At 48.7% G+C, this 26,059-nt stretch overlaps 1 protein-coding gene across 1 annotated transcript in view; it reads left to right on the plus strand.

The window, feature by feature from the left end:
- Positions 1-2,753, plus strand: part of LOC144759471 (uncharacterized) — a 46,344-nt gene extending 43,591 nt beyond the window's left edge. Inside the window, exons 3-4 of the mRNA XM_078646485.1 lie at positions 1,429-1,874; positions 2,070-2,753. Of these exons, the coding sequence (XP_078502611.1) occupies positions 1,429-1,874; positions 2,070-2,600 (977 nt within the window). The 3' untranslated portion in view covers positions 2,601-2,753. The remainder of the gene's footprint in view (positions 1-1,428; positions 1,875-2,069) is intronic.
- Positions 2,754-26,059: the final 23,306 nt, after the last annotated feature.

The raw sequence follows: 26,059 nt of genomic DNA on the forward strand, positions 1-26,059 counted from the left end.
AAATTCCTCGGTGGCCAGTGATCCCCGCCGAGACAGCCGCCCATACGAGAGCGTACCTTGCTGTCCTGCTTCACCCCCTGAGACCCTTCACAGGCCGCGCCACCCCCTTTGCGAGACCTCAGTACCGACTGTACTGCCGGTCGTGGGCCGTGCCTACCTGTGGGCACACACCCGCTGAAACGAAAGATCCGAAGTACAGCCAGAACCGAGTCGCACTGTCCGTGGACGACTCGCCCCCAACAAAAGAACTGCAATCTGAAAGTACGGCGCTAGCACCACAGGCTCGGGGCCCGCAACGTTTTATTTCCCGTCATCACGCTGAGCACGTCGGATTGCCTGAGGAGGAAGCCTACGCTCCCACGAGAGTGCTTACTGGTGAGTGGGGGTCGAGCGCTTTACCTCCGTCCCCCAACTTGTGCCCCTAGCCCTCTGACAGGTGCCCGGGACGCTGAAATCCCCCCCGCAGTACGAGCCGCACAAGCTGGGTACGGCTCGTATCATTGTGTTGCATTTGCTTGAAGACGTACGTCGCGTACCCCGTCTCACGCGAGATGCGTGAGTGTTGGTAGGGTCCCGTTGTACGCTTCTCACGCGAGATGCGTGAGACTTAGTAGGGTGCCGTGAATTCTCACGTTTGAGTTGCCCGGAAGCACTACAAAGTGCACAGAAGGCCTAAGACTGGCCTGAAGTCCTAGAAACTGCCCCAGAAGTATTTTTAACGGACTGCCAACCTTGCCAAGAAAGAACTGGGGCATTATCCTTTCTGATCAAGCAACCAGAGACTAAAAGAACTATTCTATAAGTATAGTGGAACAAGGAGAACCATTGTTTTTGAACCAGAACTAAGAAGTGAAGCTTGCCTATTTACAACCTGTGGCCCAATACCTAAAAACGTTATATTTGGTCTTGTGATAAGTCTTGTCTGCACATATATATATTTTTTTACATAAAGGAACGTATTTTTATATATTCACAGCCTGGTGTCCATTTGTGGGGGGATTGGTACATTTTACTGTGTGTGTTATTACAAATGCTTAACTCAGTTACGCCTGAAGAATAGCCTTGGCTGCTCACGCCACGCACCTAGAGGTGAGCAAGGGTAATTCTAAGGGGTCATCCTTCGCCCTGACTTAGAGGAGAGGGTCCCTGCTTGTCACAAGTGAATACTTGCGCCAACCAGAGACCCCCAATTCTAACATGAATCACTTGATTTCCCAGCATGCTCCTGCTGCAGGACCAAGTCAACGCACTTTATGTAGGAGGACTAGCCACCATGTGTGTCTCAAAGGGAAGTGTGACTCTTCTTCTTAGAACATACATTTTTTCTCTGAATTGTAACTGTTCACTTACTGTTCGCAAAGTATTCAATGCAGCTTTTTCAAGAAATATTTTCTTCATGTAATTTTCAATGTTTTTTCTATTTTGCAGAACAACAATCACATCTAGAAAGTATGAATGCGAAAGAAATCCATAAAGGTTCCAGAGGCAAGATGAATTTTACTCAAAATGTCTACTTAGGAAAACGGCACAGAATGCACATGAGGGAGAGACGCTTTGCTTGTAATGTGTGTGAGAAAGGATTTATCAATGAGACACTTCTTGTGAGGCACAAAAAAGGACATACCAGCCTCAGGCCATATCCCTGTGAAACGTGTAAAAAGTGTTTCACTCAAAAGGGAACTTTTTTACAGCATCAAAAAACACACACTGGAGAGCGGCCGTATCACTGCACAGTGTGTTCCAAGCGGTTTGCTAATAAGAAAGGCCGTGTACGGCATCAACGCGTACACACAGGAGAGAGGCCTCATCAAAGCGTACACACAGGAGAGAGGCCCCATCAAAGCGTACACACAGGAGAGAGGCCTCATCAAAGCGTACACACAGGAGAGAGACCTCATCAAAGCGTACACACAGGAGAGAGGCCTCATCAAAGTGTACACACAGGAGAGAGGCCTCATCAAAGTGTACACACAGAAGAGAGGCCTCATCAAAGTGTACACACAGGAGAGAGACCTCATCAAAGCGTACACACAGGAGAGAGGCCTCATCAAAGCGTACACAAGGGAGAGAGGCCTCATCAAAGTGTACACACAGAAGAGAGGCCTTATCACTGTACTGTATGTGCCAAGAGCTTCACTCGAAAGAAAATCCTTCTTCAGCATCAACCCATACACACAGGAGAAAAGCCTTATTGCTGCACCATGTGTGAGAAGAGCTTCAATAAAAAGGCAAATCTACTAAGGCACCAACTAATACACACCGGAAAGAGACCTTATCACTGCACTGTGTGTTCAAAGCGCTTTTCTCGTAAGGCAACCCTTGTTCGGCATCAAAGTGTACACACAGGAGAGAGGCCTCATCACTGCACTGTGTGTTCCAAAACATTTTCCCGGAAGGCACACCTTGTACTGCATCAAACAACTCACACAGGAGATAGACCTTATCTCTGCACTGTGTGTTCAAAGCGCTTTTCCCAGAACGGAGACCTTGTACGGCATCAAAGAGTACACACAGGAGAGAGACTTCATCTTTGCACTGTGTGTTCAAAGCGCTTTTCTCGTAAAGCAACCCTTGTACAGCATCAAAGTGTACACACATGAGAGAAACCTTTTCCCTGCACTGTGTGCGAGAAGAGCTTAAATCAAAAGTCAAGTCTCGTGACACCAAACACACTGGAGAGAAACCGTATCACTGCAAAGTGTGTTCCAAGCGCTATTCTCAGAAAGAAAGGCCATGTACGGCATCAAAGTGCACACACCGGAAAGAGGCTTTATCACTGCACTGTGTGTGAGAAGAGCTTAACTCAAAAGGCACATCTTCAACAGCCCCAAATAATACACACTAAACTGAACCCTATCACTGCACAGTTTTTGCCAGGAACTTCACTCAAAACGAAAGTTTCTACAACACCAATCAATAAAAATAAGATAGATCCATATTCACTGTAACAATCTTTTGTCCTGCTTACCACAAAAGTAAGTTTTACTGGAATGTTGTAACTTAGCAAGGGCTTATAGTCAAAAATGCCTAATGGCCAGTGTTCCTTTAGGGTACATGCATTTAGTGTAATAACCCTGAGTGCGCAAACTCCATTGTGAAGCGCAAACACTTGACACATCACTGAGGCACCATTTGCTGCTCTTGCTTTTAAAAAGCGAGCAGCTTGGAAAAAAGATCTCTTGCGTGAAGGAGCACAGAGAGCAGATCTTGGGCCTAGCAACATACCACCGTAGAAGAGGGGAGAAAGTAGCAGCTTACCTATTAAACGGCAGGTATCGGGTTGCCGAGGGTCACAAGTTGTGCAGCATCTTTCTTCTTCGCATGCCGTTTGCTGCACTAGTTTCTGAGAGAGGCTGCAGGGTTTTACAGGCAGCTGTGGCTCTCTGGGTGTGATCTGCGCCTTGCAGATGAATTTATTTTAAAAGGCCATGCACTAATTAGCATTGGTCAGTATTTAAGGGCACGATGTACGCATACTGATGTTTAAGTCCCAGCTAAAAGTGTTCAAAAGGCTCAGTGCATAATGGTATGTCTGTACTAAACTTATTTAGAGAAGTCATTTCTTACCCTGCCGCAAGCATGCTAAGGCATATGTGCCCCCAGTGAGGCAGCATCATTAAGATGAGTCATTTTCCTGGCCTAGACCTGAGCTCTGTAATTGCAGCTCTGTTCACCTGTGAAGCGTGATTGCGAGCAGCCATACAAGAATGTAAGGAGATATGATCGATAACCAATCACATCCTTGTGTTATTTCTTTATAAATGTGCTGAGTCTTTCTCACTGCTAGTTGATTCTATTGTACCAACCGAATATAGTATTCATTTACCACTTCTCTCACACCATTACATGAGGGCACAGCTGCAACACTCTCACGCCATCTTACAAAACACACACTAAACTATTACTTACACGTCACAACAACTTTTAGCTCACAGCTAGGGCTCTCAGCACAGCCCCCTATTCACAGATGCCAAAGTCCCTACTCACCTCTCGGAACGGACTTGCGTCCATCTTCAGCCCAGGTGTTGCTCGCTCTTTGTGGTGTGTGATTACCGTTGGAGCTGCAGAAAGAAACGTGGGCTCTTTTCCCTTCCCATCATACCTTTTATCACATATGTTTAAGAGTTAGTAGTTGAACTGTGGTTATTGCAGATGTATGTAGACATCTTTTCCTAAATAAATCCTGCTGTATCTTGCATTGCAATGGGTTCGAGTCCGCATTCTGTGCATTTAAGATCCCCTCCTATAGGGCGCACATTTATGTTTTTGTAACTCTGTAAGCTCTACAGCGCTCAGGCTTCAGTAGTGAAGAGTGCGGTCGCAACCAACTGGAAAGCAGCTGACCCACTGAGCAGCCCCGTAGCTATGAGTGCCGCCAGGTATAACTTGATTTACCTCTTATCAGGAGTAAGTATTGTGTCCAGACTGATTTTTTTAATTTCTTTTTTCATCCCAATTCTTTTTTGCTTTCCTCATTCGAAGAATGCAAAATACAACAAGACTTAGGGCAGGATCGCAATTTGAGAACCATTAGGAATCACAACCATCACAGAGAAGGCAGCCTGCTGAGGGCAGCAGACCACCATGTCTATGATTGGTTTTTAAAAAAGCAGTGTTTTTTTTTTTTAACGCAGCCCATTTTCCTTAAAGAATAATGAGATGCATTTAAAAAGAAAGAAAATACGTTTTTTCATTTACTTTTTTAAGAGTAGACAGTGGGGTCCGTGGGACAACTGCCTGCTCTTAAAATTATTTGTTTTCCATTCTCAAAGGACCCCTACCTATTTGCAAATGGGAGTCAGTCAAATTTGACCTTAATTCTGTCACAAAACTTTCATACAGCCCATGCAGATTCAGTCATTGGAAGAGATGCCGTAAACACGCCCCATTTAAATACCAAATCGCAAACACTAATTGCGAGTAGGTAGCGTGTTACTGAATCACAATTTGTATTTCCTACATTTCTAAAAGCATTTTTGCGGTTGGACGTTTCCGACTGCAAAAATGCTTCGTACAAGTGGCCCCTAATGATTTACTCCCCCTGCAGGAGAACTAGCCAATAGGGCACTAAACTAATGGTGCACGTGTGCAGCAACAGCGGTGGTATGAGCACCGGCACTTAGTTAAAAAAAAATTAAAAATTAATCACTGCAAGCATTCATTTATTTGCGCTCCTCATGATTGAAGATATCTCTTTCAGTCTTAGGCTTGGAGATAATATTTTGTTTGAAGTCCATGTTCGTGTTTTCCCAGCGGACGGCAGATCCTCCTTCTGTTCTTGGTCCATTCATCACACACTCCTGCTGGTGCTTGCTGACTTCACATGCTTCTGTGCACTTTATCTATGGTGCAGCAGGTGCAGTGGCATGGGGACCAGGGCTATGAGGGGCCAGTTGAACCTTGTAAATTACTGTATATTAGCAGCCCAACAACAGTCAAATTGGTGATTTCCTTTGCTTGCACCTGAGCTCATGGCATCCTGGTCTTTCCACAAATATGCATAAACCCGAGCAGGACGTTCCTGATAGCACTGATGGATGGCTGTACGTTTTGGAAGGAGAGTCGATCTCTCAGGACCATGAACAGATAAAATGATTATTATTACCAGTCACTGCACTGCCGACGCCTGAGCAGCAGGAACCCTTCGTCTACCTCTTCTTGGTTCATGCGGTACTTCATTCTGCCTAACATAAGGTTCCCGTATGTTTCATTTAACAACACAGTTTGCTTCCTAAATGCAATGGCAAAGTTAGATTTTAGTGGGATCAACAGCACATAGGAATATACCTGCAAGCGTTTTGGAAATACAAAACAGACACACACACGCAGCAACCCTTTTAAGAATATCCACGCCTTATGTCCATCATAATCCACTCCACGGGTTGTATAGCATTCCTCATCATAGGGAGGGGACGCCTTCAAAAAAGAAGGGTCGAGGACGTGTGGCATCTTAAAAGGCTTCAAGCCTGTGCTCTGTGTGCTGCAGATGTCCGCAGTGGATCTGCCCCACATGACCTATTGTCCGTACATTCTTCAGCTGCATACATTCGTTTGTCTTTTGCAGGGGTCTGGTGTTACCGCAGCCCCATTCCAAAGCCCACCGCGCTGCAGCCTGCAATCCTCTTTTAGTATCCTGTGTCCAGCATCGCCCCTCTGCGTATATTTCCTCCTTGGCATTTTCGCCTTTGTCCTCTAAGTATGCCTTATAAAGGGCCCAGGGCGGTTCTGGACAGACTGAAGCTCATTAAAAGTGTCCAACTACTCATTACAGTGTGCCATGTCCGATTGCCGATCCCCCAATTTTGGAGCCGGGCCCCTTGCCCAGTGCATCACTGCTCTGCGCTTAGCTAATAGTAGTCCAATAGCTACTAGCTTCCTCACCGATTTTCCTAGGTCCTTATCGTATCACAATAAAGCTAGCATTGGTTCCATCTGTATAGTGAGACTGTTCTAGCCGTCAATGCCTGGAAAACTCCCTCCCAGAATTAAATTATCGCTGGACAGTACCAAGCAGCATGTATTAACCCTTCTTCCTGCTTACTGCATCGCAGGCAGTTTGCAGATTCCCGTAGGCCATATGGGTACAATCTTTCCAGCGTATAATACCCTCGGTTTATGTACTTAAAGTGTATCCACTGGTGTCCCCATTTACAGATCCCTCCTTAGTTCTAGCGCAGCAGGACTGCCATACCTTATCTTCGATGGGCCTACCCAAGTCTCTCGGCTAGTCCGATCTTGCTTTAGTCACACTGGGTCTGCGCCTGCCTGTGCGTAAGCATACAGCACTCTTACTAACTTGTCTGGGGCTTCTTCTGTTTCAGAGCAGAACGTGCCGGCATGTCTGGTGGCTCTTGCAAGTCTTGTCCTAATAGTTCTCTCAATTCATGGCAGTGATATCGAGTCAGGGCTGATGGCGGGGTGCGTTGCTCAGGGATATTCCTCCAATTCCCAACCTTTACTGTGTGAAAAAGATCTCCCATCTTTGTTACCCCTTGCGTTTGCAGGGCAGTTCTCATATTTGTTACCAGTACTAACGAGAGCCAGGTGCACCGCTCCAGTTTAACAATCAGGAATACACAAGTGTGCCCCTTGTTTATCTCACTAGCTCCACCGTGCATGTGATGTAGTGTTCAGTAGATCAAAGACTCCAATTTGGCAGGTTGGAAACCTGAAAGTTTCTGTGGGGGTGTGTGGGGTGTGTGGCGTCTCTCTCCAAGCACTGATTCGGCAGATCGTGTAGGCCATGAATCCAGTAATAGGTGAAGAGCTTTGCACCACTTTATAGTACAATTCTAGATCTGGTGCATTAAGACCCCCATGTCATAAGGTAGAGTGAGGACCTCCCACCGAACCTTCGGCTGCTTTCCCGCCCATGCTAATTTTGTCAGAAAACTGCATAATGTCGCAAAAATTGCTTTAGACAGGAAAGTAGGTATGTTCAGAAACAGAAACCTAGGGAGGACTACCATTTTCATAAGAGCTATGTGCCCAATGAGAGAGAGTGGTAGTTTGACCCAGTGGTTCACATCTTCTTCTAACATTTGTATTGCCTAACTGTAGTTCTCAAGTATGACTATTGCTGGGTATGTATGAATCTGTATTCCCAAATATCGTTCTGCTTCAGTTGTCTATCGTAAGGGGAATTCCAATACTGGTGGCGATGAGGATGGGGTAAGTGGAAAAATTATGAACTTATCCCAGTTAACCTTTAACCCTGAAAGACCCCCAAATCTTACCACTTCTCTTAACATAGGCGTAAGATTATTCCTTGGTTCCCAAACATACAGCAACATGTTGTCAGCGTATGCTGATATGACTAGTCTGTAGCTTGGGGATCGCGGCCCTCTGTGACCATGATATTCTTGGAGCACGCACGCCAGCAGCTCCACTATGAGAGCGTACAGCAGGGGCGATAGTGGGCAACCCTAATGGGTGCCTCTCGTAATCGGACTTTGGGACGTGGTTATTGCACCAATACGAATATGTGCCACCGGTTTGTTGTGCAGTGTCCTAACCAATTGTTGAAGTACTTCTCTCACTCCAATTTGTCTCAAGGTTGCTCTCATGAATACCCACTAGACTGAGTCAAACGCCTTTTCGGCGTCCAAAAAGACTGCGGCCGCTTCTGTTTCGGGGTCCAGGTGCTGTACTGCATCCAGCAGCGTTCTAAGATTAGTATTCGGACTCCGACCCGGGACAAATCCTGTCTGCTCTGGCCCCATCACCCTTAGTATTATCAACTCCAACCTATTGGCAAGTACTTTAGCGTATATTTTCACGTCAACATTTAATAACGATAAAGGCCCACAGGAGAAGCACACATTGGGAGGTTTGCCAGGTTTTGGTATTGCAACTTTGAGGGCCTCGCGCATCAAAGGGGGCATTATTCCGGTCTGTGCCATTTCTTCATAGAGCGTGTCTAAGTGTGGTATCAGGACATCTTGATATGCTTTAGAAAAACCACATTATTCAGAAAAGGGGGTGGTGATGAACAGAGTGCCTGAATTAAGCAGACCACTCTTACCCAGTCCAAAGATCAGGGCTTGATCCATCACCGTTTTTTAGCTCACTGCACCATCCCAGCTCAGAACTTGGCTATATGCAAATTAGTCTGTTCCTGTCCCAGTGCATGATGGGAACAGGGCAAACCAAACTACCAAGCCAATTCTTGTACTGGGAAGGAAACAAGCTTCCGGGGACCGGTTTCTGCCATTTCAGGCGTCGTCGGCCCGGCTTGCTTGAATCCTGATGGTGCAATGAGCAAGGGACTCACATCTGAGTATACCCTTCCACGCTTATGGTGGACAAAATTATTCAGAAAAGGGGGTGGTGATGAACAGAGTGCCTGAATTAAGCAGACCACTCTTACCCAGTCCAAAGATCAGGGCTTGATCCATCACCGTTTTTTAGCTCACTGCACCATCCCAGCTCAGAACTTGGCTATATGCAAATTAGTCTGTTCCTGTCCCAGTGCATGATGGGAACAGGGCAAACCAAACTACCAAGCCAATTCTTGTTAGAAAAACCACAGTTAGGCCATCCATCCCCGGCGCTTTCCCAGGTTGCTTACCTACCAGTGTTGCACGGATCTCCTCCGGGTCCAGCAGAGCCATCAGATGCTCCCACGTCATTTTAATGTGCTCCAAATGGTCATTCATGGCTGCCTCATCCGGGGTTTTTCAAGACCTATTTAACTCAGCATAGTATTTGTGAAATCTCTCAGCTATATGGTGCGGCTCATGTAGGGGTTGGTCATCTTCATCTAACTCTCCAACAGAGTCTCTACCTCTCTCCTAGGGTGCACCAATGCTCCTGGCGTTGTCCCTGGGTATTCCCCTTCTCGGTATGCTCTGGCTACCACATACTGTCCCATATGCTGAAACTCCTAGGCTGCTATTTCAATGTACTCTTCTAGTCTAAGCTGGATGTACCTTAATGTTTGTTTATCTCCCAACCATTGATGCTCCGTTTCTAGCTCTGATATTTCTTTTTCTAGGAGAGTTCACCCACTCCGGAGGGATTTCAGTACCCCTGAGTGCTTTGATATAACCATCCCCCGATATAAACTTTGAATGTTTCCCAGACCGTAGCAAATGTATCCACCGAGCCTACATTGTCTGAGAAAAACTCACTTATTAGCTGGCTGAATTCCACTTTAACCCCTTGGACGCTCATGACGAGCTCAGCTCGTCATGGAGTGCCCATTCATTTCAATGGAAATGACATTGAAATCGTTGGACATACCTTAGCATCCAAGTGGTTAAAGGCGGAGTCTAGGAGAGAGAGTATGGTGGGAATCGCCAAGTAAAGGCAGAGGTCTGGCATTGTCATAGCTCCATGGTCAATATCACTGGCGAGTAATCCGAATATGTACGGGGGAGAGGTCCACGTTGCGTAACCCTAGGCACTAGGCTCTTAAAGATTAACCAATAATCTATCCTAGTGGGTATGTCATGTACAGTGAAATAGTGCACATATCCGCCCCCCATATTTAAGCAATGTCTGCTGGTCTGCGGGATGGGTCCATTAATCTATGCGTAGCAGGTTCCAGGAGGCAATTAAAGTCGCACCTCCAAATCTGAGGCAGGCCATCGTCCTGGTGCAAGTAGGCGCCGAGTGTGTGGTAAAACTGCGGCTCATCATAGTTAGGACCATTGAGTCCAATCAACAGGACTGCTACGTCTTCCTTATAACAACGGGCCACCACAAATCTACCGCTTGGGTCAATGCGTACATATTTTATCGTCACACTTTGTGAGAAGTTAGCCTGGTATATGATGTCCACTATTCTAGTAGGGACCTTGCACCAGTCTAAATGACCCTTATGATGGGGGTTGTAAAGTCAACCTTATAGATCAGCTATCCTAGTGGTAGCATGGGCCAGCAGTCTTAGGCTAAAACTTCAGAGAGCATGTGAAGTAAGCTGTTTTACCAATTATAATCCCTTGAATACCAAATGAAAGGACACCATACAAGGTATATACAAATTATATATGTATTTATTACTAACACAACCCCTCTGAACTCTTTATGAGGTCAGAGATCGAGATACATTACAAGTTACTCATTAAGCATACTTTAAGTTGCTCGACCTCGGACCTGGGGATCTGGGGTCGAGTCTCGGTAATGACGCCAAAACCTCCTGTGATTCTGGGCAAATCACTTCATCTCCCCGTGCCTAAAATGAATGTGTGTCCTCATGTAACGTAACTGGTGATATGTAAAGCACTCTGATACTTGATTCGCTTCGGGTCTAGTTCGCGCTATATAAAACTCTGCAAAAAAAATAAAAAATACAGTTCTGCCCTAGGGGCCTCACAAACCATACACTAAGTAAGTTATATAAGAACCACTTCAGAAATAGAGAATAGGCCTAGAGCCCAGAGAATCACTGGGGCTACACTGGACAACCAAAGATTAGGAAGTAGGAGGCCCACGGGATGCGTGTACAGTGTCTAAACACACACGCGAGTTGCCATAGAGTTATAATGGGAACGTAAAAGTTATAAAGTAGTTGATTCAGGACACTTACAGATGGACTACGATGAAACCCCTTTAAACTAGAACACTTGGATAGTTAATACCCACGGGAACACCGGAGTACTCGAGTTAGCTCACCCAGGGAAGCCGGGTGCATAGGTGTCTTTTCGTGTCGGGTTTCGTCGCTGTTTCCTATGGAGAGCTGCAAAGAAGTGCTGCAGACGACCAGGAGAAAAGTGTCTGGGTGGATCCAAGGGTGGATCGAACATGTGAAGAACCTGAAAGCAGAGGGGACAGAGTCTGGGTCACTAGCCAGTGACCAGGAAGGAACCAGGAATAAACAAGGCGATGTTGAGTGCTTCAGGTGGAGAAGGTGAAGCTTGTCTCTGCAGCCACGAGGACCAGGAGGTGTCGTCGATGACCAGGAGCTGGATTCGAGCTGTCCCACAAAAGATCTAGTTGATTGCAGTGTCGGTATCTGGATTGGACCCAACAAGCCTTGGCAAATGCAATCCACGCAGGAAGAGAAGACTGGCTTCAGGTCAGACCAGCAAGGTCTGGGGAGCTTTTCCTTTGCAGGGAAGCTGGAGCAAGTCCAAAGCAACTAGGAAAGTGGTGTATTTTCAAAAGGAAGTCTTCGGAGGACTAACTAGCCAATGGGCTAGCAACTGCGAAGATGCTTCGAGCGGAAATGCAGGAGCAGGCCCCACGCGGCACTCGTGGAGTGTGGAGGGCTAAGCTTCGATGCAAATGGTTCTTGGGTCTGAGGCTTCTCAAACCCTAATGCACAACTTCGAGGGTGCCTCAGAAGCTGCACGGTTTAGCAAAGAGTAGGTAGTCCAGGGTGTCCGGTCCCACGTCTCTCGTGTCTGCCACGGGTCTCAGCTTTGCTGTTGGATGTGGATCGGAGTCCGAGAAGTCTGGAAGTCCAGTTCCTGAGTTGCTGAGTCATCGGGTTCCGGCGGGAGTGTCGACAAAGCAAGCCGGCAAGTTTACTGGTTGTCCCTGTTTGCACAGGGTGGTCACTCCTTGACCACAAGGGAGATGTCTTCAGTCTTCTAGTCAGTATAGAACGTCGAAGGTACAAGAGTTTCATTTCAGAGTTTCAGTCCAGGATAATCTAATGTCTCTAGACACAGCTCCTATCTTTATACTGATTTTAGGGACTGGATTACCTGCTAGGTCCCTCCTATGGGTGGACCCTGAGAAGGGGGTGGTTACACCCCTTTCCCTTTCTCCAGTTTCGTGCCAGAGCTGGGAATGCCGTGCCCCAGCAACTGGTTTGAACCGGGCTATGCATAGAGCACCTTGTGTGCCCCAGGCAGTGTCTGGAAAAGCATCTTTCCATTGAACCCACCCTGCCCCAATACACTACAGGCTGTCTGGGGAGGTGCTAGCACCTCCCTCGACAGGAAACATATTGTCCTAGCCTCCCTTGCCGGAGTTTCGCCCATCTGCAGAAGGTCAGACTCGTGTCTGTGGCAGCAGCATCCATTTTGTGATGCAAGGGCTCTGTTTAACTTTAACTGGGTAAACCAGTAACTGCAGGTCTTCTCCTTCTAGAAGTGGCAGGGGGGTAGTATTCCAACGTGTTTGACACCTTACACGACATGTTTTGATAAAGCCAAACCACAGTTAGCATTAACCACGAGGATTATAATGCACTTAGTAGTATATGGTATGGCTATATCATAGAACAGCTATAAGGACATGGTTCCGAAAGCTGCAGAAGGGCTCAGCTCATGCTAGAGCACCCTCTCACATAAAACCAAGCACTCTGCCTTCAGGATTGTCAAGGCCTGCATTAGGAGTGACTTATAGGTATATATGTGTCTATATATAAGGGTAGATATAGGTATACTATATCTAATAAAGGGGTGATTACACCACCTTGCCCAAGCTCAGTGATCAGCCTGTGGTGTCAGTTTGGATGGCCAGCCAGGGGTGGCATAATACATGCTGTAGCCCCTGGTAGGGCTTGGATGTACCCATGCCCTGTGTACCTATGGTACACTGTACAGGGGCTCACAAAAGTGACACAATTCTCAATTAGGTATGCACCTAAAGTACATGGTATCAATTTAGAGAGAGAACAGCTAAACTGTGGGTCTGATTAGCAGGCCCACAGCCACACTGAAGTCGAAAAACCAGAGAATCACAGCAAAAAGTGGGGGTGGCCATAGGAAGCAGACCCTACTCTCCTACACACCTGCCTTATTGTCAGCCCAGATAAGGACCCCTCTAGCATGTGAGGTAAATCCAGATGCAATAAATTGACATGTTGTCGTTTCGCCCCCTTTCTCATTGGCTCAAAGTCTGGTTGAACAAGGGTACTGCCCTAAATAGAGAGTTCCTAAGGGATTGTATGGCTCTGGACCATACCCCCTAAATTCCCTGTTTAAAATACATCGGGATGGATATAGGACTCTTGGTAGGGCGGATCTCTATAGTAATCCTAATTCAATAGAAAGAACAGATCTTCTTTGGGCCACGGAGATTTTTTTTAGACAGCGGCTGGTGAACAGAGAAGAGCATGAGTTGAAGCACAGTGTACGTTAATATATTATTCTTAAGATGTACCAACAATAGAACCATATCTCCTAGGGCTTCCCAAAACGCATGACCGTTTTTTATTAACAAGACTCAGTTCTGATTTATTTCACCTTCTCCTCGCTCACCCGCGGGGAAGTAGAAAAGGCGAGACTCTGTTGCCATGTGGTTGCGATGGCAAATCCAGGAGGCAATTAAAGTCGCACCTCCAAATCTGAGGCAGGCCATCGTCCTGGTGGCGGTAGGCGCCGAGTGTGTGGTAAAACTGTGGCTCATCATAGTTAGGACCATAGAGTCCAATCAACAGGACTGCTACGTCTTCCTTATAACAACGGGCCACCACAATTCTACTGCTTGGGTCAATGCGTACATATTTTATTGTCACACCTTGTGAGAAGTTAGCCTGGTATATGATGTCCACTATTCTAGTAGGCACCTTGCACCAGTCTAAATGACCTTTATGATGGTGGTTGTAAAGTCAACCTTATAGATCAGCTATCCTAGTGGTAGCATGGGCCAGCAGTCTTAGGCTAAAACTTCAGAGCGCATGTGAAGTAAGCTGATTTTCCAATTATAATCCCTTGAATACCAAATGAAAGGACACCACACAAGGTATATACAAAATATATATGTATTTACTACTAACACAACCCCTCTGAACTCTTCATGAGGTCAGAGATCGAGATACATTACAAGTTACTCATTAAGCATACTTTAAGTTGCTCGACCTCGGACCTGGGGATCTGGGGTTGAGTCTCGGTAACGACGCCAAAACCTCCTGTGATTCTGGACAAATCACTTCATCTCCCCGTGCCTAAAATGAATGTGTGTCCTCATGTAACGTAACTGGTGATATGTAAAGCGCTCTGATACCTGATTCGGTTCGTGTCTAGTTCGCGCTATATAAAACTCTGCAAAAAAAAAAAAAATAGAGTTCTGCCCTAGGGGCCTCACAAACCATATACTAAGTAAGTGATATAAGAACCACTTCAGAAATAGAGAATAGGCCTAGAGCCTAGAGAATCGCTGGGGCTACACTGGACAACCAAAGATTAGGTAGTAGGAGGCCCACGGGATGCGTGTGCAGTGTCTAAACACAAATGCGAGTTACCTTAGAGTTATAATGGGAACGTAAAAGTTATAAAGTAGTTGATTCAGGACACTTACAGATGGACTACGGTGAAACCCCTTTAAACTAGGACACTTGGATAGTTAATACCCACGGGAACACCGGAGTACTCGAGTTACCTCACCCAGGGAAGCCGGGTGCATAGGTGTCTTTCGTGTCGGGTTTCGTCGCTGTTTCCTATGGAGAGCTGCAAAGAAGTGCTGCAGGCGACCAGGAGAAAAGTGTCTGGGTGGATCCAAGGGTGGATCGAACATGTGAAGAACCTGAAAGCAGAGGGGACAGAGTCTGGGTCACTAGTCAGTGACCAGGAAGGAACCAGGAATAAACAAGGCGATGTTGAGTGCTTCAGGTGGAGAAGGTGAAGCTTGTCTCTGCAGCCACGAGGACCAGGAGGTGTCGTCGATGACCAGGAGCTGGATTCGAGCTGTCCCACAAAAGATCTAGTTGACTGCAGTGTCGGTATCTGGATTGGACCCAACAAGCCTTGGCAAATGCAATCCACGCAGGAAGAGAAGACTGGCTTCAGGTCAGACCAGCAAGGTCTGGGGAGCTTTTCCTTTGCAGGGAAGCTGGAGCAAGTCCAAAGCAACTAGGAAAGTGGTATATTTTCAAAAGGAAAACTTCGGAGGACTAACTAGCCAATGGGCTAGCAACTGGGAAGATGCTTCGGGCAAGGTGGTGTAATCACCCCTTTCTTAGATATAGGTATACTATATCTAAGAAAGGGGTGATTACACCACCTTGCCCAAGCTGAGTGATCAGCCTGTGGTGTCAGTTTGGATGGCCAGCCAGGGGTGGCATAATACATGCTGCAGCCCCTAGTAGGGCTTGGATGTACCCATGCCCTGTTTACCTATGGTACACTGTACAGGAGCTCACAAAGGTGACCCAATTCCCAATTAGGTGTGCACCTAAAGTACATGGTATCAATTTAGAGAGAGAACAGCTGGGCTGTGGGTCTGATTAGCAGGCCCACAGCCACACTAAAGTCGAAAAACCAGAGAATCACAGCAAAAAGTGGGGGTGGCCATAGGAAGCAGACCCTACTCTCCTACACACCTGCCTTATTGTCAGCCCAGATAAGGACCCCTCTAGCATGTGAGGTAAATCCAGGCGCAATAAATTGACATGTTGTCATTTCGCCCCCTTTCTCATTGGCTCAAAGTCTGGTTGAACAAGGGTACCAGCCTAAATAGAGAGATCCTAAGGGATTGTATGGCTCTGGACCATATCCCCTACATTCCTTGGTTAAAATACATCCGGGATGGATATGGGACTCTTGGTAGGGCGGATCTCTATAGTAATCCGAATTCAATAGAAAGAACAGATCTTCTTTGGGCCACGGAGATTTTTTTTAGACAGCGGCTGGTGAACAGAGAAGAGCGTGAGTTGAAGCCCAGTGTACGTAAATATATTATTCTTAAGACGTACCCACAATAGAACTGTATCTCCTAGGGCTTCCCAAAACGCATGACCGTTTTTTATTAACAAGATTCAGTTCTGATTTATTTCACCTTCTCCTTGCTCACCCGCGGGGAAGTAGAAAAGGCTAGAATCTGTTGCCTTGTGGTTGCGATGGCAAATCCCCTCAGGATATGACTAATTTTTTAATGTTTTGTAGGTATTATGAGGTGACGAGGGAAATGTTTGTAATCCCCGATTTAAAACAAGCAAACATTATGCAAGCGCTTCCTGCTTTTACCTTTTTAGCCATGCTTTCAGGGTCCACTTTATGGCAAGTTCTTAGCTTTTAAAGGTTACAGTTCGGCTTAGAAGATCTAGCTGCGACTAAATTTCATGTATGAAGTAGTCCTGAAAGTGTGATCATTCTTGATTTTTATATATATGAATTGTGATCCGTCCGCTGCAAGGTAACTTGGACTTTTATGTTTTTTATGCAAAAGCTGAATAAAGTACTTTGATTGATTGATTGACCTTGCAATCTACATTGCGTCAATTCATCACTATTGGGTCCAGCTGCGTCTCCAGTAATATTGCTACATCTACGCTGTAGCGTTTGAGATATTCTATCACCTTCCGTATTCTCCTACGGTCATTCAACCCTCTAACATTCCATGTATGGAGTCTAATCTGCGTATTTGTGTGTTGATCAATCATTCCTTGTCTTATATCTTCCATGATCTCAGTGCTTTGTGTGCTGTGCAGTTACGAGTAGCCAAATTGTTAACATACACACTTCTACCTAACAAAACGAATTAGACAATACCAACCCCGTTAAGGATCCCACCCACGCTATACATTCCCAAACTTTGCATAGCATCTCTGCGACCCCCCTGTTTCTCCCAATGTCCCTCCCGGTAACTTAAAAGTACTGTAAACTATACAAGGTGGTGCACACATGAGGGCGGATGTTGCTCCGTCTCCACTCTTCCCTAATCCCAGCCTTCATTTAGACGCTACCTCTCAGGGGTCTTAACTTCATGTGCACAAACAACATTGCTTGGTTCCACTTGTCAGCTAAGTGTTAAGAACATCAAGGGTCAGTTTGGATAATCTAGTCCTCTCCCTTCAGAGGACTTCTATCCCCGCCTCCTCGTCTCCATTGCATGCAAGTATGTCCATGCTCAGCATCTACATGGTTCCGTACCATTTTACCAATAATCCGTACGTGTAGCTGCATAAGAAGGTCCAATCTTCTCCTCCCCACCAGGTGAACACTTTCACGGTCGTCTGGCAGCAAAGGATAAAACCATGGTGTGCTTACAATGTTTGCAGTGCGCTTAGCGCAGCTCCACACGCTGATCTCATGTCCCCAACTTAGCAGGAGAGTTGGGGGCAGCTCTGATGTTATCATCACCTCATTGCTCCTCTAGGTCTGGTGCGTCCTCATCTTTTTTCAAATTACCTTTGGGGAGGCTCCTTTTGTCTTTAACTTTTTTTTTTTTGCTTAAGGAACTGGAGTGCTGTCTTGTAATCTGTAAAGAAGGGAGTCTTCCCCTCATTTACAATTCTGAGCTTAGCGGAATACATCATGCTATATTCCGGCTTTAACTCTTGCAGCTTTCTCTTCACTGGCACAAACTGTCGGCAAGGTTCCTGCAATCCCTCGTGGCGCAGAGTCCGAATCTCTCCGACCTTCTGCAGTGCACCATCCCAGTCCCTATAGTTTAGAATGTTGGCAATTATTGGGCGAGAGGCGGCCTCCAGGACCGGCTTCAGGGCCAAGGCACTGTGAGCCCGCTCCACCACAAAGATCTCTGAAAAAGTGTCTATGCCCATTATGCTCACCAGTGTGCTTTCCACGAATTGCTCTACATTCGTTATATTGGCTGTTTCTGCAACTCCCACTATACGTATATTGCACCGCCTAGAATGTGCTTCTAGATCCTCTGTCTTTGCTTGCAGGGTGTGGAGTATTCCATCTTTTACCTTGTTCCTAGTCACTCCTTCGCTGATCGTATCTTCCATGTCAGAGACTCTTCTTTCTACAGTGTCAAGTCTCTCTGCATGTTTGTCTAGTCTTTCCACCATTCTGTCCATACGGTTAGTAAGTGTGTCTATTTGCCCATCTATTTTTGTTAAACTGTGTTGTATGGCTACCAATATTTGTTTGAGATCTGCATCCACAGGAGGTCACTAACTTCAGGTCCGGAGTTAGCATCATCAGGTTCGGTGTCTCTGCTTTTTAGACGTTTGTGGCTCAAATTGCAACTTGGCCTGTGCCTTATCTGCTTTCCCCAGGCTGTTCCTTTCCACTGGGTGTATGCTTGCTCAATCCACAGATCAGAAATTCCTGGCTGCAATTCTGGATTCTCCACGCACCCATGCAGTACCATGTGCAGACGCACCGCACTCTCCAGTTATTTTCCCACCTTGTACCTATCAGCCGCAGCGTGTTGCGCGTGGAGTGACCAACTGCTCAATTCACTCAGCATATGTCTGTCGTGTGGGTCTATTTTTTTGTTGTTAAAACTTTATTGATTTTCAACGGCCTGTAATCACTTCATCAGAATCAAACATAGACACACATATCACTTTGGATCATCAGATATTAGTCAATACATTCAAAAGCATTGCATAGGGAAAAAGGAAAAGGTCATGTTCATCATGTTGTTTTTTCTGGGCTCCCTTAAATACATCAAGCATTACATCCTACAAACCTCAGTGTCCACAATCCTTGGACACATAAAGGGGAGGCAATCAGTGCTCGCATAATACTGGTCCATGATCCAGTAGACATATATCTACTCTTATGTAGTCACCCATAGGCATATGGAAGGCCAGGATGACACTGTGTTACAACCTATGCCAAGGGGCATTACACGCACAAGTCTTCCCTAGGGATCCATGTCTCTGTTTCCACACTAGTGGCGTCAGGAGTGTCTGAGGGCTGGGCAGCAAGGTAGGCCTTCAAAGGATCCCAAATGCCTCTGGGGCGGGATGAAAATGGAAGTAGCTCAGCATAAGAACACAATTTTCTTGAGAATATGTGAGATCGGAGAGCCAGTCCTTAAACTTTGACGCTCTGACCCTGCCCCATCTGCATGCGATACAGCGTTTAGCCATCAGCAAAGCAAGTGATATGAAGCGACGGTGGGGCTTCGCCACCAGTGCAGTGTAGCAATCAATCAATCAATCAATCATGGCATTTGTATAGCGCACTACTCACCCGGAGGGTCTCAAGGCGCTTGGGGGAGGGGGGGTCAGCTATTGCTCGAACAGCCAGGTCTTGAGTTGTCTCCTGAAGGCGAGATAGTCCTTGGTCAGCCGGAGGTGGGTGGGGAGGGGGTTCCACGTCTTGGCCGCCAGGTAGGAGAAGGATCTTCCTCCGGCGGTGGCTCTTCGGATGCGTGGTACGGCGGCGAGGGCGAGGCTTGTCGAACGTAGCTGGCGGGTCGGCGTGTAGAAGGTCAAGCGGTCGTTAAGGTACTTGGGGCCCAGGTCGTGGAGGGACTTGTGTGCGTGGGTGAGGAGTCTGAACGTGATTCTCTTGCTGACGGGGAGCCAGTGCAGGTCCTTCAGGTGTCCGGAGATGTGGCTGCGGCGGGGGATGTCCAGGATGAGTCGGGCGGAGGCGTTCTGGATGCGTTGGAGTCTTTTCTGTAGCTTGGCTGTGGTTCCGGCATAGAGGGTGTTTCCGTAGTCCAGTCGGCTCGTGACGAGTGCCTGGGTGACCGTCTTCCTGGTTTCGGTCGGGATCCATCGGAAGATCTTACGGAGCGTGCGTAGGGTGTTGAAGCATGATGAGGAGACGGCGTTGACTTGTCTGGTCATCGAGAGGGAGGAGTCCAGGATGAAGCCCAGGTTCCATGCGTGGTCTGTTGGCTTAGGTGCGCTGCCTAGGGCCGGGGGCCACCAGGTGTTGTCCCAGGCGGAGGGCGATGGTCCTAGGATGAGGACTTCCGTCTTGTCTGAGTTCAGTTTCAGGCGGCTGTTCTTCATCCACTCGGCGACGTCTTTCATCCCTTCGTGTAGGCTAGTCCTGTCATTGGCGGGGTCACAGGTGAGGGTGAGGATCAGTTGGGTGTCGTCGGCGTAGGAGATGATGTTGAGGTTGTGTTGGCGTGCGATGGCTGCGAGGGGTCTCATGTAGACGTTGAAGAGGGTGGGGCTGAGTGATGATCCTTGCGGTACGCCGCAGATGACTTCGGTGGCCTCGGATCGAAACGGGGGGAGGCGGACTCTCTGTGTTCTTCCGGCGAGGAACGAGATGATCCATTCCAGAGCCTTCTCTTGGACACCTGTGTTGCTGAGGCGTTGGACTAGGGTGCGGTGGCAGACAGTGTCGAAAGCTGAGGAGAGATCCAGGAGGATGAGGGCCTCTGTTTCCCCGTTGTCGAGCAGGGTTCTGATGTCGTCGGTGGCTGCGATGAGGGCGGTCTCGGTGCTGTGGTTGGCTCGGAAACCGGACTGCGAGGGGTCAAGGGATCCGTTCGTCTCGAGGAAGGTAGCAAGCTGTTTGTTGACGGTTTTCTCGATGACTTTGGCAGGAAAAGGGAGGAGAGAGATGGGGCAAAAGTTCTTGAGGTCGGTGGGGTCCGCTGTTGGTTTCTTCAGTAGGGCGCTGAGCTTGGCGTGCTTCCAGCTCTCCGGGAAGGTGGCGGTGTTGAAGGAGATGTTGATGATGTCCCGCAGTTGGGGTGCGATGATGGAGTCGACCTTGTGGAAGACGGGGTGGGGGCAGGGGTCGGTAGGAGATCCGGAGTGGATGGTGTTCATCGTGCGGGCTGTGTCTTCGGTGGTCACCGTGGTCCAGTGGTGGCGGTGGGGGGCGTTGGTTCGACGGTGGGGTGCGTGGCTGGTGCGCCAAAGCTGTTGTGGATGTCGGCGATCTTGCGGTGGAAGAACGAGGCGAGAGAGTCACAGAGGTCTTGGGAAGGAGTGATGTCGTTGTTGCCAGTGCTGGGGTTGGAGAACTCCTTGACGATGCTGAAGAGTTCCTTGCTGTCGTGGGCATTGTTGTCTAGTCGTTCCTTCAGAGTTTTCTTCTTGGTAGTGCGGATGAGCTGGTGGTGCTTGGGGGTGGCATGTTTGAGGGTGGTCATGTTGTCTGTGGTCTGGTTGAGGAGCCAGGCTTTCTCGAGGGTGCGCCAGTTCTTCTTGGAGTCCTTGAGTTCGTCGGTGAACCAGGTGGCTTTCTTGCTTCTGGGTCTGCTGGGAGGGTTCTTCAGTGGCGCGAGGTCATCTGCGCAGGCGGTCAGCCACTGTGTGAAGTTACGGGCTGCTTGGTTGGGGTCCGTTGTGCTTGCGGGCGGGTTCTGGCTGAGGGAGATGGTGAGCTGCTCTGCGGTGATCTTGCTCCAGCTCCTGTGAGGAACCTGTTGCGGGTGGTGGTGGGTCGTTGTTCTTCTGAAGCTGAAGTGGACGCAGCTGTGGTCGGTCCAGTGAAGTCCGGTGGAGTGGCTGAAGGTGATGTGCTTGCTGGATGAGAAGACGGGATCAAGCGTGTGGCCTGCGTAGTGAGTGGGGGTGTTGACCAGTTGCTTGAGTCCGAGGTTTGTGAGATTGTCCAGCAGGGCGGCGGTGTTGCGGTCCTTGTTGTTCTCCAGGTGGAAGTTGAGTTGAGGAAAGGTGTCGCTGGAGTCGGTCGTGATGCGGATGGTGTTCTTGTGTACGATGGAGATGCCTCCTCCGGTCTGGTTCACGCGGTCCCTCCGGATGATCTTGTATCCGTCCGGGATGGCGATGGCGATGTCGGGCGCTGAGGAGGCATTCATCCAGGTTTCCGTGAGGAAGGCGACGTCTGGTGATGTGGTGTCGAGCAGGTTCCAGAGTTCGACGGCATGTCTGTGGACGGAGCGGTTGTTGAGCAGGATGCACTTTAGGTGGTTACCGCGGGTGCTCGGTTTGGCGGGAGCGATGCAGGTCCGGAGGCAGGTGAATTTGCAGGCTTGGCAGGTGAAGGGTCCGTGGATGCGTTTCGGGGTGGCTCGGCAGCAGGCGGGGGTTGGGCCGGTGTTGAGTGCGTTGAGGGTTGCGGCATCGTAGGTCCGTCGTGTTGTCTGGCGTTGGCGGGGGCCAGGGGTCCTGGCGCGGGGCGCGGTCCAGGCGCAGACGGGCACAGATGGGCTTGCCTTTGGCGCGCCTTCGGCGCACAATCGGCGCGCCCGCTGCGCGTCCGTGTGGTCGCCATTTAAGGGTAAGTGGGAGGGAGGAGCAGCTGGGAGGCGGGAGCGGGGAGGACACGGAACAAAAGGGGGCGTGGCCGCGTGAACGGCGGCGGGAAGCGGGGCGGGCAGGCAGAAGGGGAAGAACACAAAATACAACCACTTTTAACAATTTAAGCACAAAATACAACAACTTGAGATTAATTTATGGCGAAACAGCTGGGAAAAGGTACAGAGAGGCAGGCAGCTAGGGGGGCAGGCAGACGGCAGAACGAGGCTGCGAGCAGCAGCGAGGGGCACTCGAGGGGCACACACACAGCTGGGGGCCGTGCGGCGCGGGGGTGTCCTGAGAACAGGTCACACTCACCTGCGCCGCGCGGTCGCCATTTAAGGACAAGTGGGAGGGAGGAGCAGCTGGGAGGCGGGAGCGGGGAGGACACAGAACAAAAGGGGGCGTGGCCGCGTGAACGGCGGCGGGAAGCGGGGAGCGGGGCGGGCAGGCAGAAGGGCAAGAACACAAAATACAACCACTTTTAACAATTTAAGCACAAAATACAACAACTTGAGACAAATCTACGGCGAAACAGCTGGGGAAAGGTACAGAGAGGCAGGCAGCTAGGGGGCAGGCAGACGGCAGAACGAGGCTGCGAGCAGCAGCGAGGGGCACACCCACAGCTGGGGGCCGTGCGGCACGGGGGTGCCCAGTAGTGCCGTCAGTGGAGCGGACTATAAAGGAAGGGCTGTCATCCGTGCTAGGGCCTCAAAAACCTGCCTTCAATACTCATTTACCACTGAGCAATCCCAGGCCAGATGAAAAAAAATCTGCTCCTGCACATCTGCATCTGACACAGCGGTCCGATTCCTTCAATTTATATTTATACATTTTGACTGGGGTATAATAGAGTCGGTTTAAACATTTTAAATGTGTAATACGGAGCCTGCTGCTGGCCGAGATTTGCTCTGTTTGTAAACAACAATAATCCCACTGTTCAACTGTGAGCTCTAATCCTAGTTCTGTGCTCCAATATGTATGAATGGAGCAAGGGGCTGTTTCTCGTTGAATATGAATGGTATGATAAAGTCTGGAGACAACATGTCCCGGTGAAGCAGCTGCAAAACCCTGTGCAGCGGGGTGAGCGTGGGGAGCTCCTGAGGGAAAGCTGGGGAAATGTGTTGCACACCCTGCCTGAGCCACAAATAAAGGAATATGTCTAAGGGGGATGGACGATTATCAAGAAACATTTGCTCCTGCGAGTTAAACTTCCCATTGGAGTATGGGTCTCCCCAAGTTGAAATGTTCAGGTGTGTGATTAGTTTGGGAAATCCTATCTCCTCTAATAGCAGCAAAAGTGGGTGATATACTAGGGGGAGTAAAGGTGAATAGAGCACTGTTCCCCCGTGCATTGCAAGAATGCGGTGCCAGGCCTCTACCGTGCCTGTGAGCGTTGTGGACTTTTTGTCTCTGGGTTTTAGCATGAAATAAATCATGCCCTCGAGAGGGACAGGGGCAGCCAGCCAATGCTCTGCTACAACCTGCGGCATATACGCAGGGGGATGGAACCAAAAATAAGCATAGTGTGCTTGTGCGCAGGTGTGGTATAATTCGAAATCAGGGACGTCAAAGCCCCCCTCTGCATTGGGCCTAATGAGTACATTCCATTGCAAGCACATCTGCTTGCCCCCACCCAGCCAAACCAGTCTGATCATTTCTGACCACAGTGCCCTAAATAAATGCCTGCCTGGGTGGTACGGAACATTAAGAAATAAATATAGCAGTCGTGGGAGTACTACCATCTTTATCAGGGGAGATGCGACCAGCCATAGAAAGGGGCAGTGAGATCCATCTAGTCAGGTTTCTACCAATACGGTCGAGGGCAGTGCCGAAATTAAGTCGGTTTAATTGCTCACGATCTCTGGAGATATGTATCCCCAAGTACCTCAAATCCGAGTCGCACCAATCCAATGGGAAGTCCAAAGGGAATCGCATGGCAACGGATGTGAGAGGGAAGACTTCCGACTTTCCCCAGTTGATCTGTACCCCAGAAAGATCCCAAATACAAAAAATTCTCACAGAAGTGGATTTAAATTGTTTTGGGGGTCTCGAACATATAGGGTGACATAGTCGGCATAGAGGGATATCAGTATTTGCTGCAAGTTGCAATGTAACGTCTTGTCCTGATGATGTTGCAGAAGCTTAGCAGCCAGGGGCTCAATTGCAAGGGGGAAAAAAGGGGGGAAAGAGGGCATCCCTGTCTGGTCCCCCTGGTTAAATAGAAAGCCATAGATATGTGGCCATTGATCATAACCCAGGCGGAAGAGAAATTATATAACAAGCAGATCCACAAGAGAAACAATGGACCGAAGCCCATGCTTTGCAGAACCTCCAATAAATAGTCAAAACGCCTTGGTGGCCGACAGGGCCAGATCATGGTCCACATTATGTAATATAGAAAAGAGTTAATGTAAGTTATATGTGGTCGAGCACCCTGGGATAAATCCCGACTAATTGGGAAGAACCAGCTTTTCCATGAGCAAGCTCAGGCGATTGGCAATGACTTTAGCGAGACTTTTCGCATTACAATTAATAAGTGATAGAGGTCTGTATGAGTCACAAGAAGCGGACGACTTTCCAGGTTTAAGTAGTGAGATAATGAGAGCCTCTCTCATGGAGGGGGGGAGCCTACCTTGCCCCAGGGCATCCTCATATACCTCCTGGAGAATGGGAGCGAGGAGATCAATGTACTCTTTGTAGAATTCAATGGGGAGCCCATCTGTGAGAAAGTGCCATCTTTCTTGCATAGGTATGCCTCCACTTTTTTCTGAACTGCTAATGTACTTTGACTGAGTGTGCCCTGGGTTCCTGCCAACCAGGTACCCAGGGTTCTGTGTTCCTTCCCTAAAACTATGCTGCAACAAAAGACCCAATTGGCATCTCTGGCCACCTGTCAGCCCCTAGTAAATGGTACCCTAGGTACCCAGGGCATGGCGAACAGGGAAGACCACTGAGGGCTGCAGAACTTACTGTGCCACCCTCAGGGGCCCTGTACCCTGGCACCCACACACTGCCTTTGCAGGCTGAGTGCCTAAGTACAGAACTAAAACAAAAATCAACATGGCACATGCCCACAGAACCCACTGCCCTGGCATACTTCAGGCACCCCTCTAGCTGGGTGCCCTATGCCAGAGGTGAGGGTACAGGTGCATGAGCCCTTTGCCCATACAGTACCCAGGGCCATTCCTGGGCACTGTAAGTGCAGTGATGCCATTAAGAGTATATGGTACTGGGAGGTGGTCATCATGAACTCCACAGCACCATAATGGCTACACTGAAGACTGACAAGTTTGGTACCAAACTTCTCAGCACATTAAACCCGCACTGATGCCAGTGTGGGATTTAATGTACAATGCATCAGAGGGCATCTTAGAGATGCCCTCCAAAACCCGAACCTACAATCCACGTCTGGGCTGAGTGGCTGCAGAGGCTGCCACACAGCAGACATGTTTCTGGACCCCAGGGTGGAGAGCCCCTCGCTCTCATGGGCCTGCAACAATGCACATCCTGTGCGAGGTGCTATGTTTCCTCCCCAGGATCGACAGGGGGAAGCTGCAAAGGCATGCCGCCTCTGAGAGCTTCTCCAGACCATTTGCTGTACCCAGCAACTGGCCCCCACCAGTGCTGCCCCCACACTGGCGTGAAAAACTACGTCAGGAAGGGGGGGTGCCAACCGTTGCCAACTCCACCCCTCAGGTAGGGGAGACGAGGTGAAGCACGACCCCGGGCTCCGGCCATCTTGTAGATGGGGAGCCCTACCCAATCACAGATAGGCTCCTG

This window comes from Lissotriton helveticus, chromosome 1_1 (genome assembly GCF_964261635.1).
Source record: "Lissotriton helveticus chromosome 1_1, aLisHel1.1, whole genome shotgun sequence".
NCBI classification, from domain to species: Eukaryota; Metazoa; Chordata; class Amphibia; order Caudata; family Salamandridae; genus Lissotriton; species Lissotriton helveticus.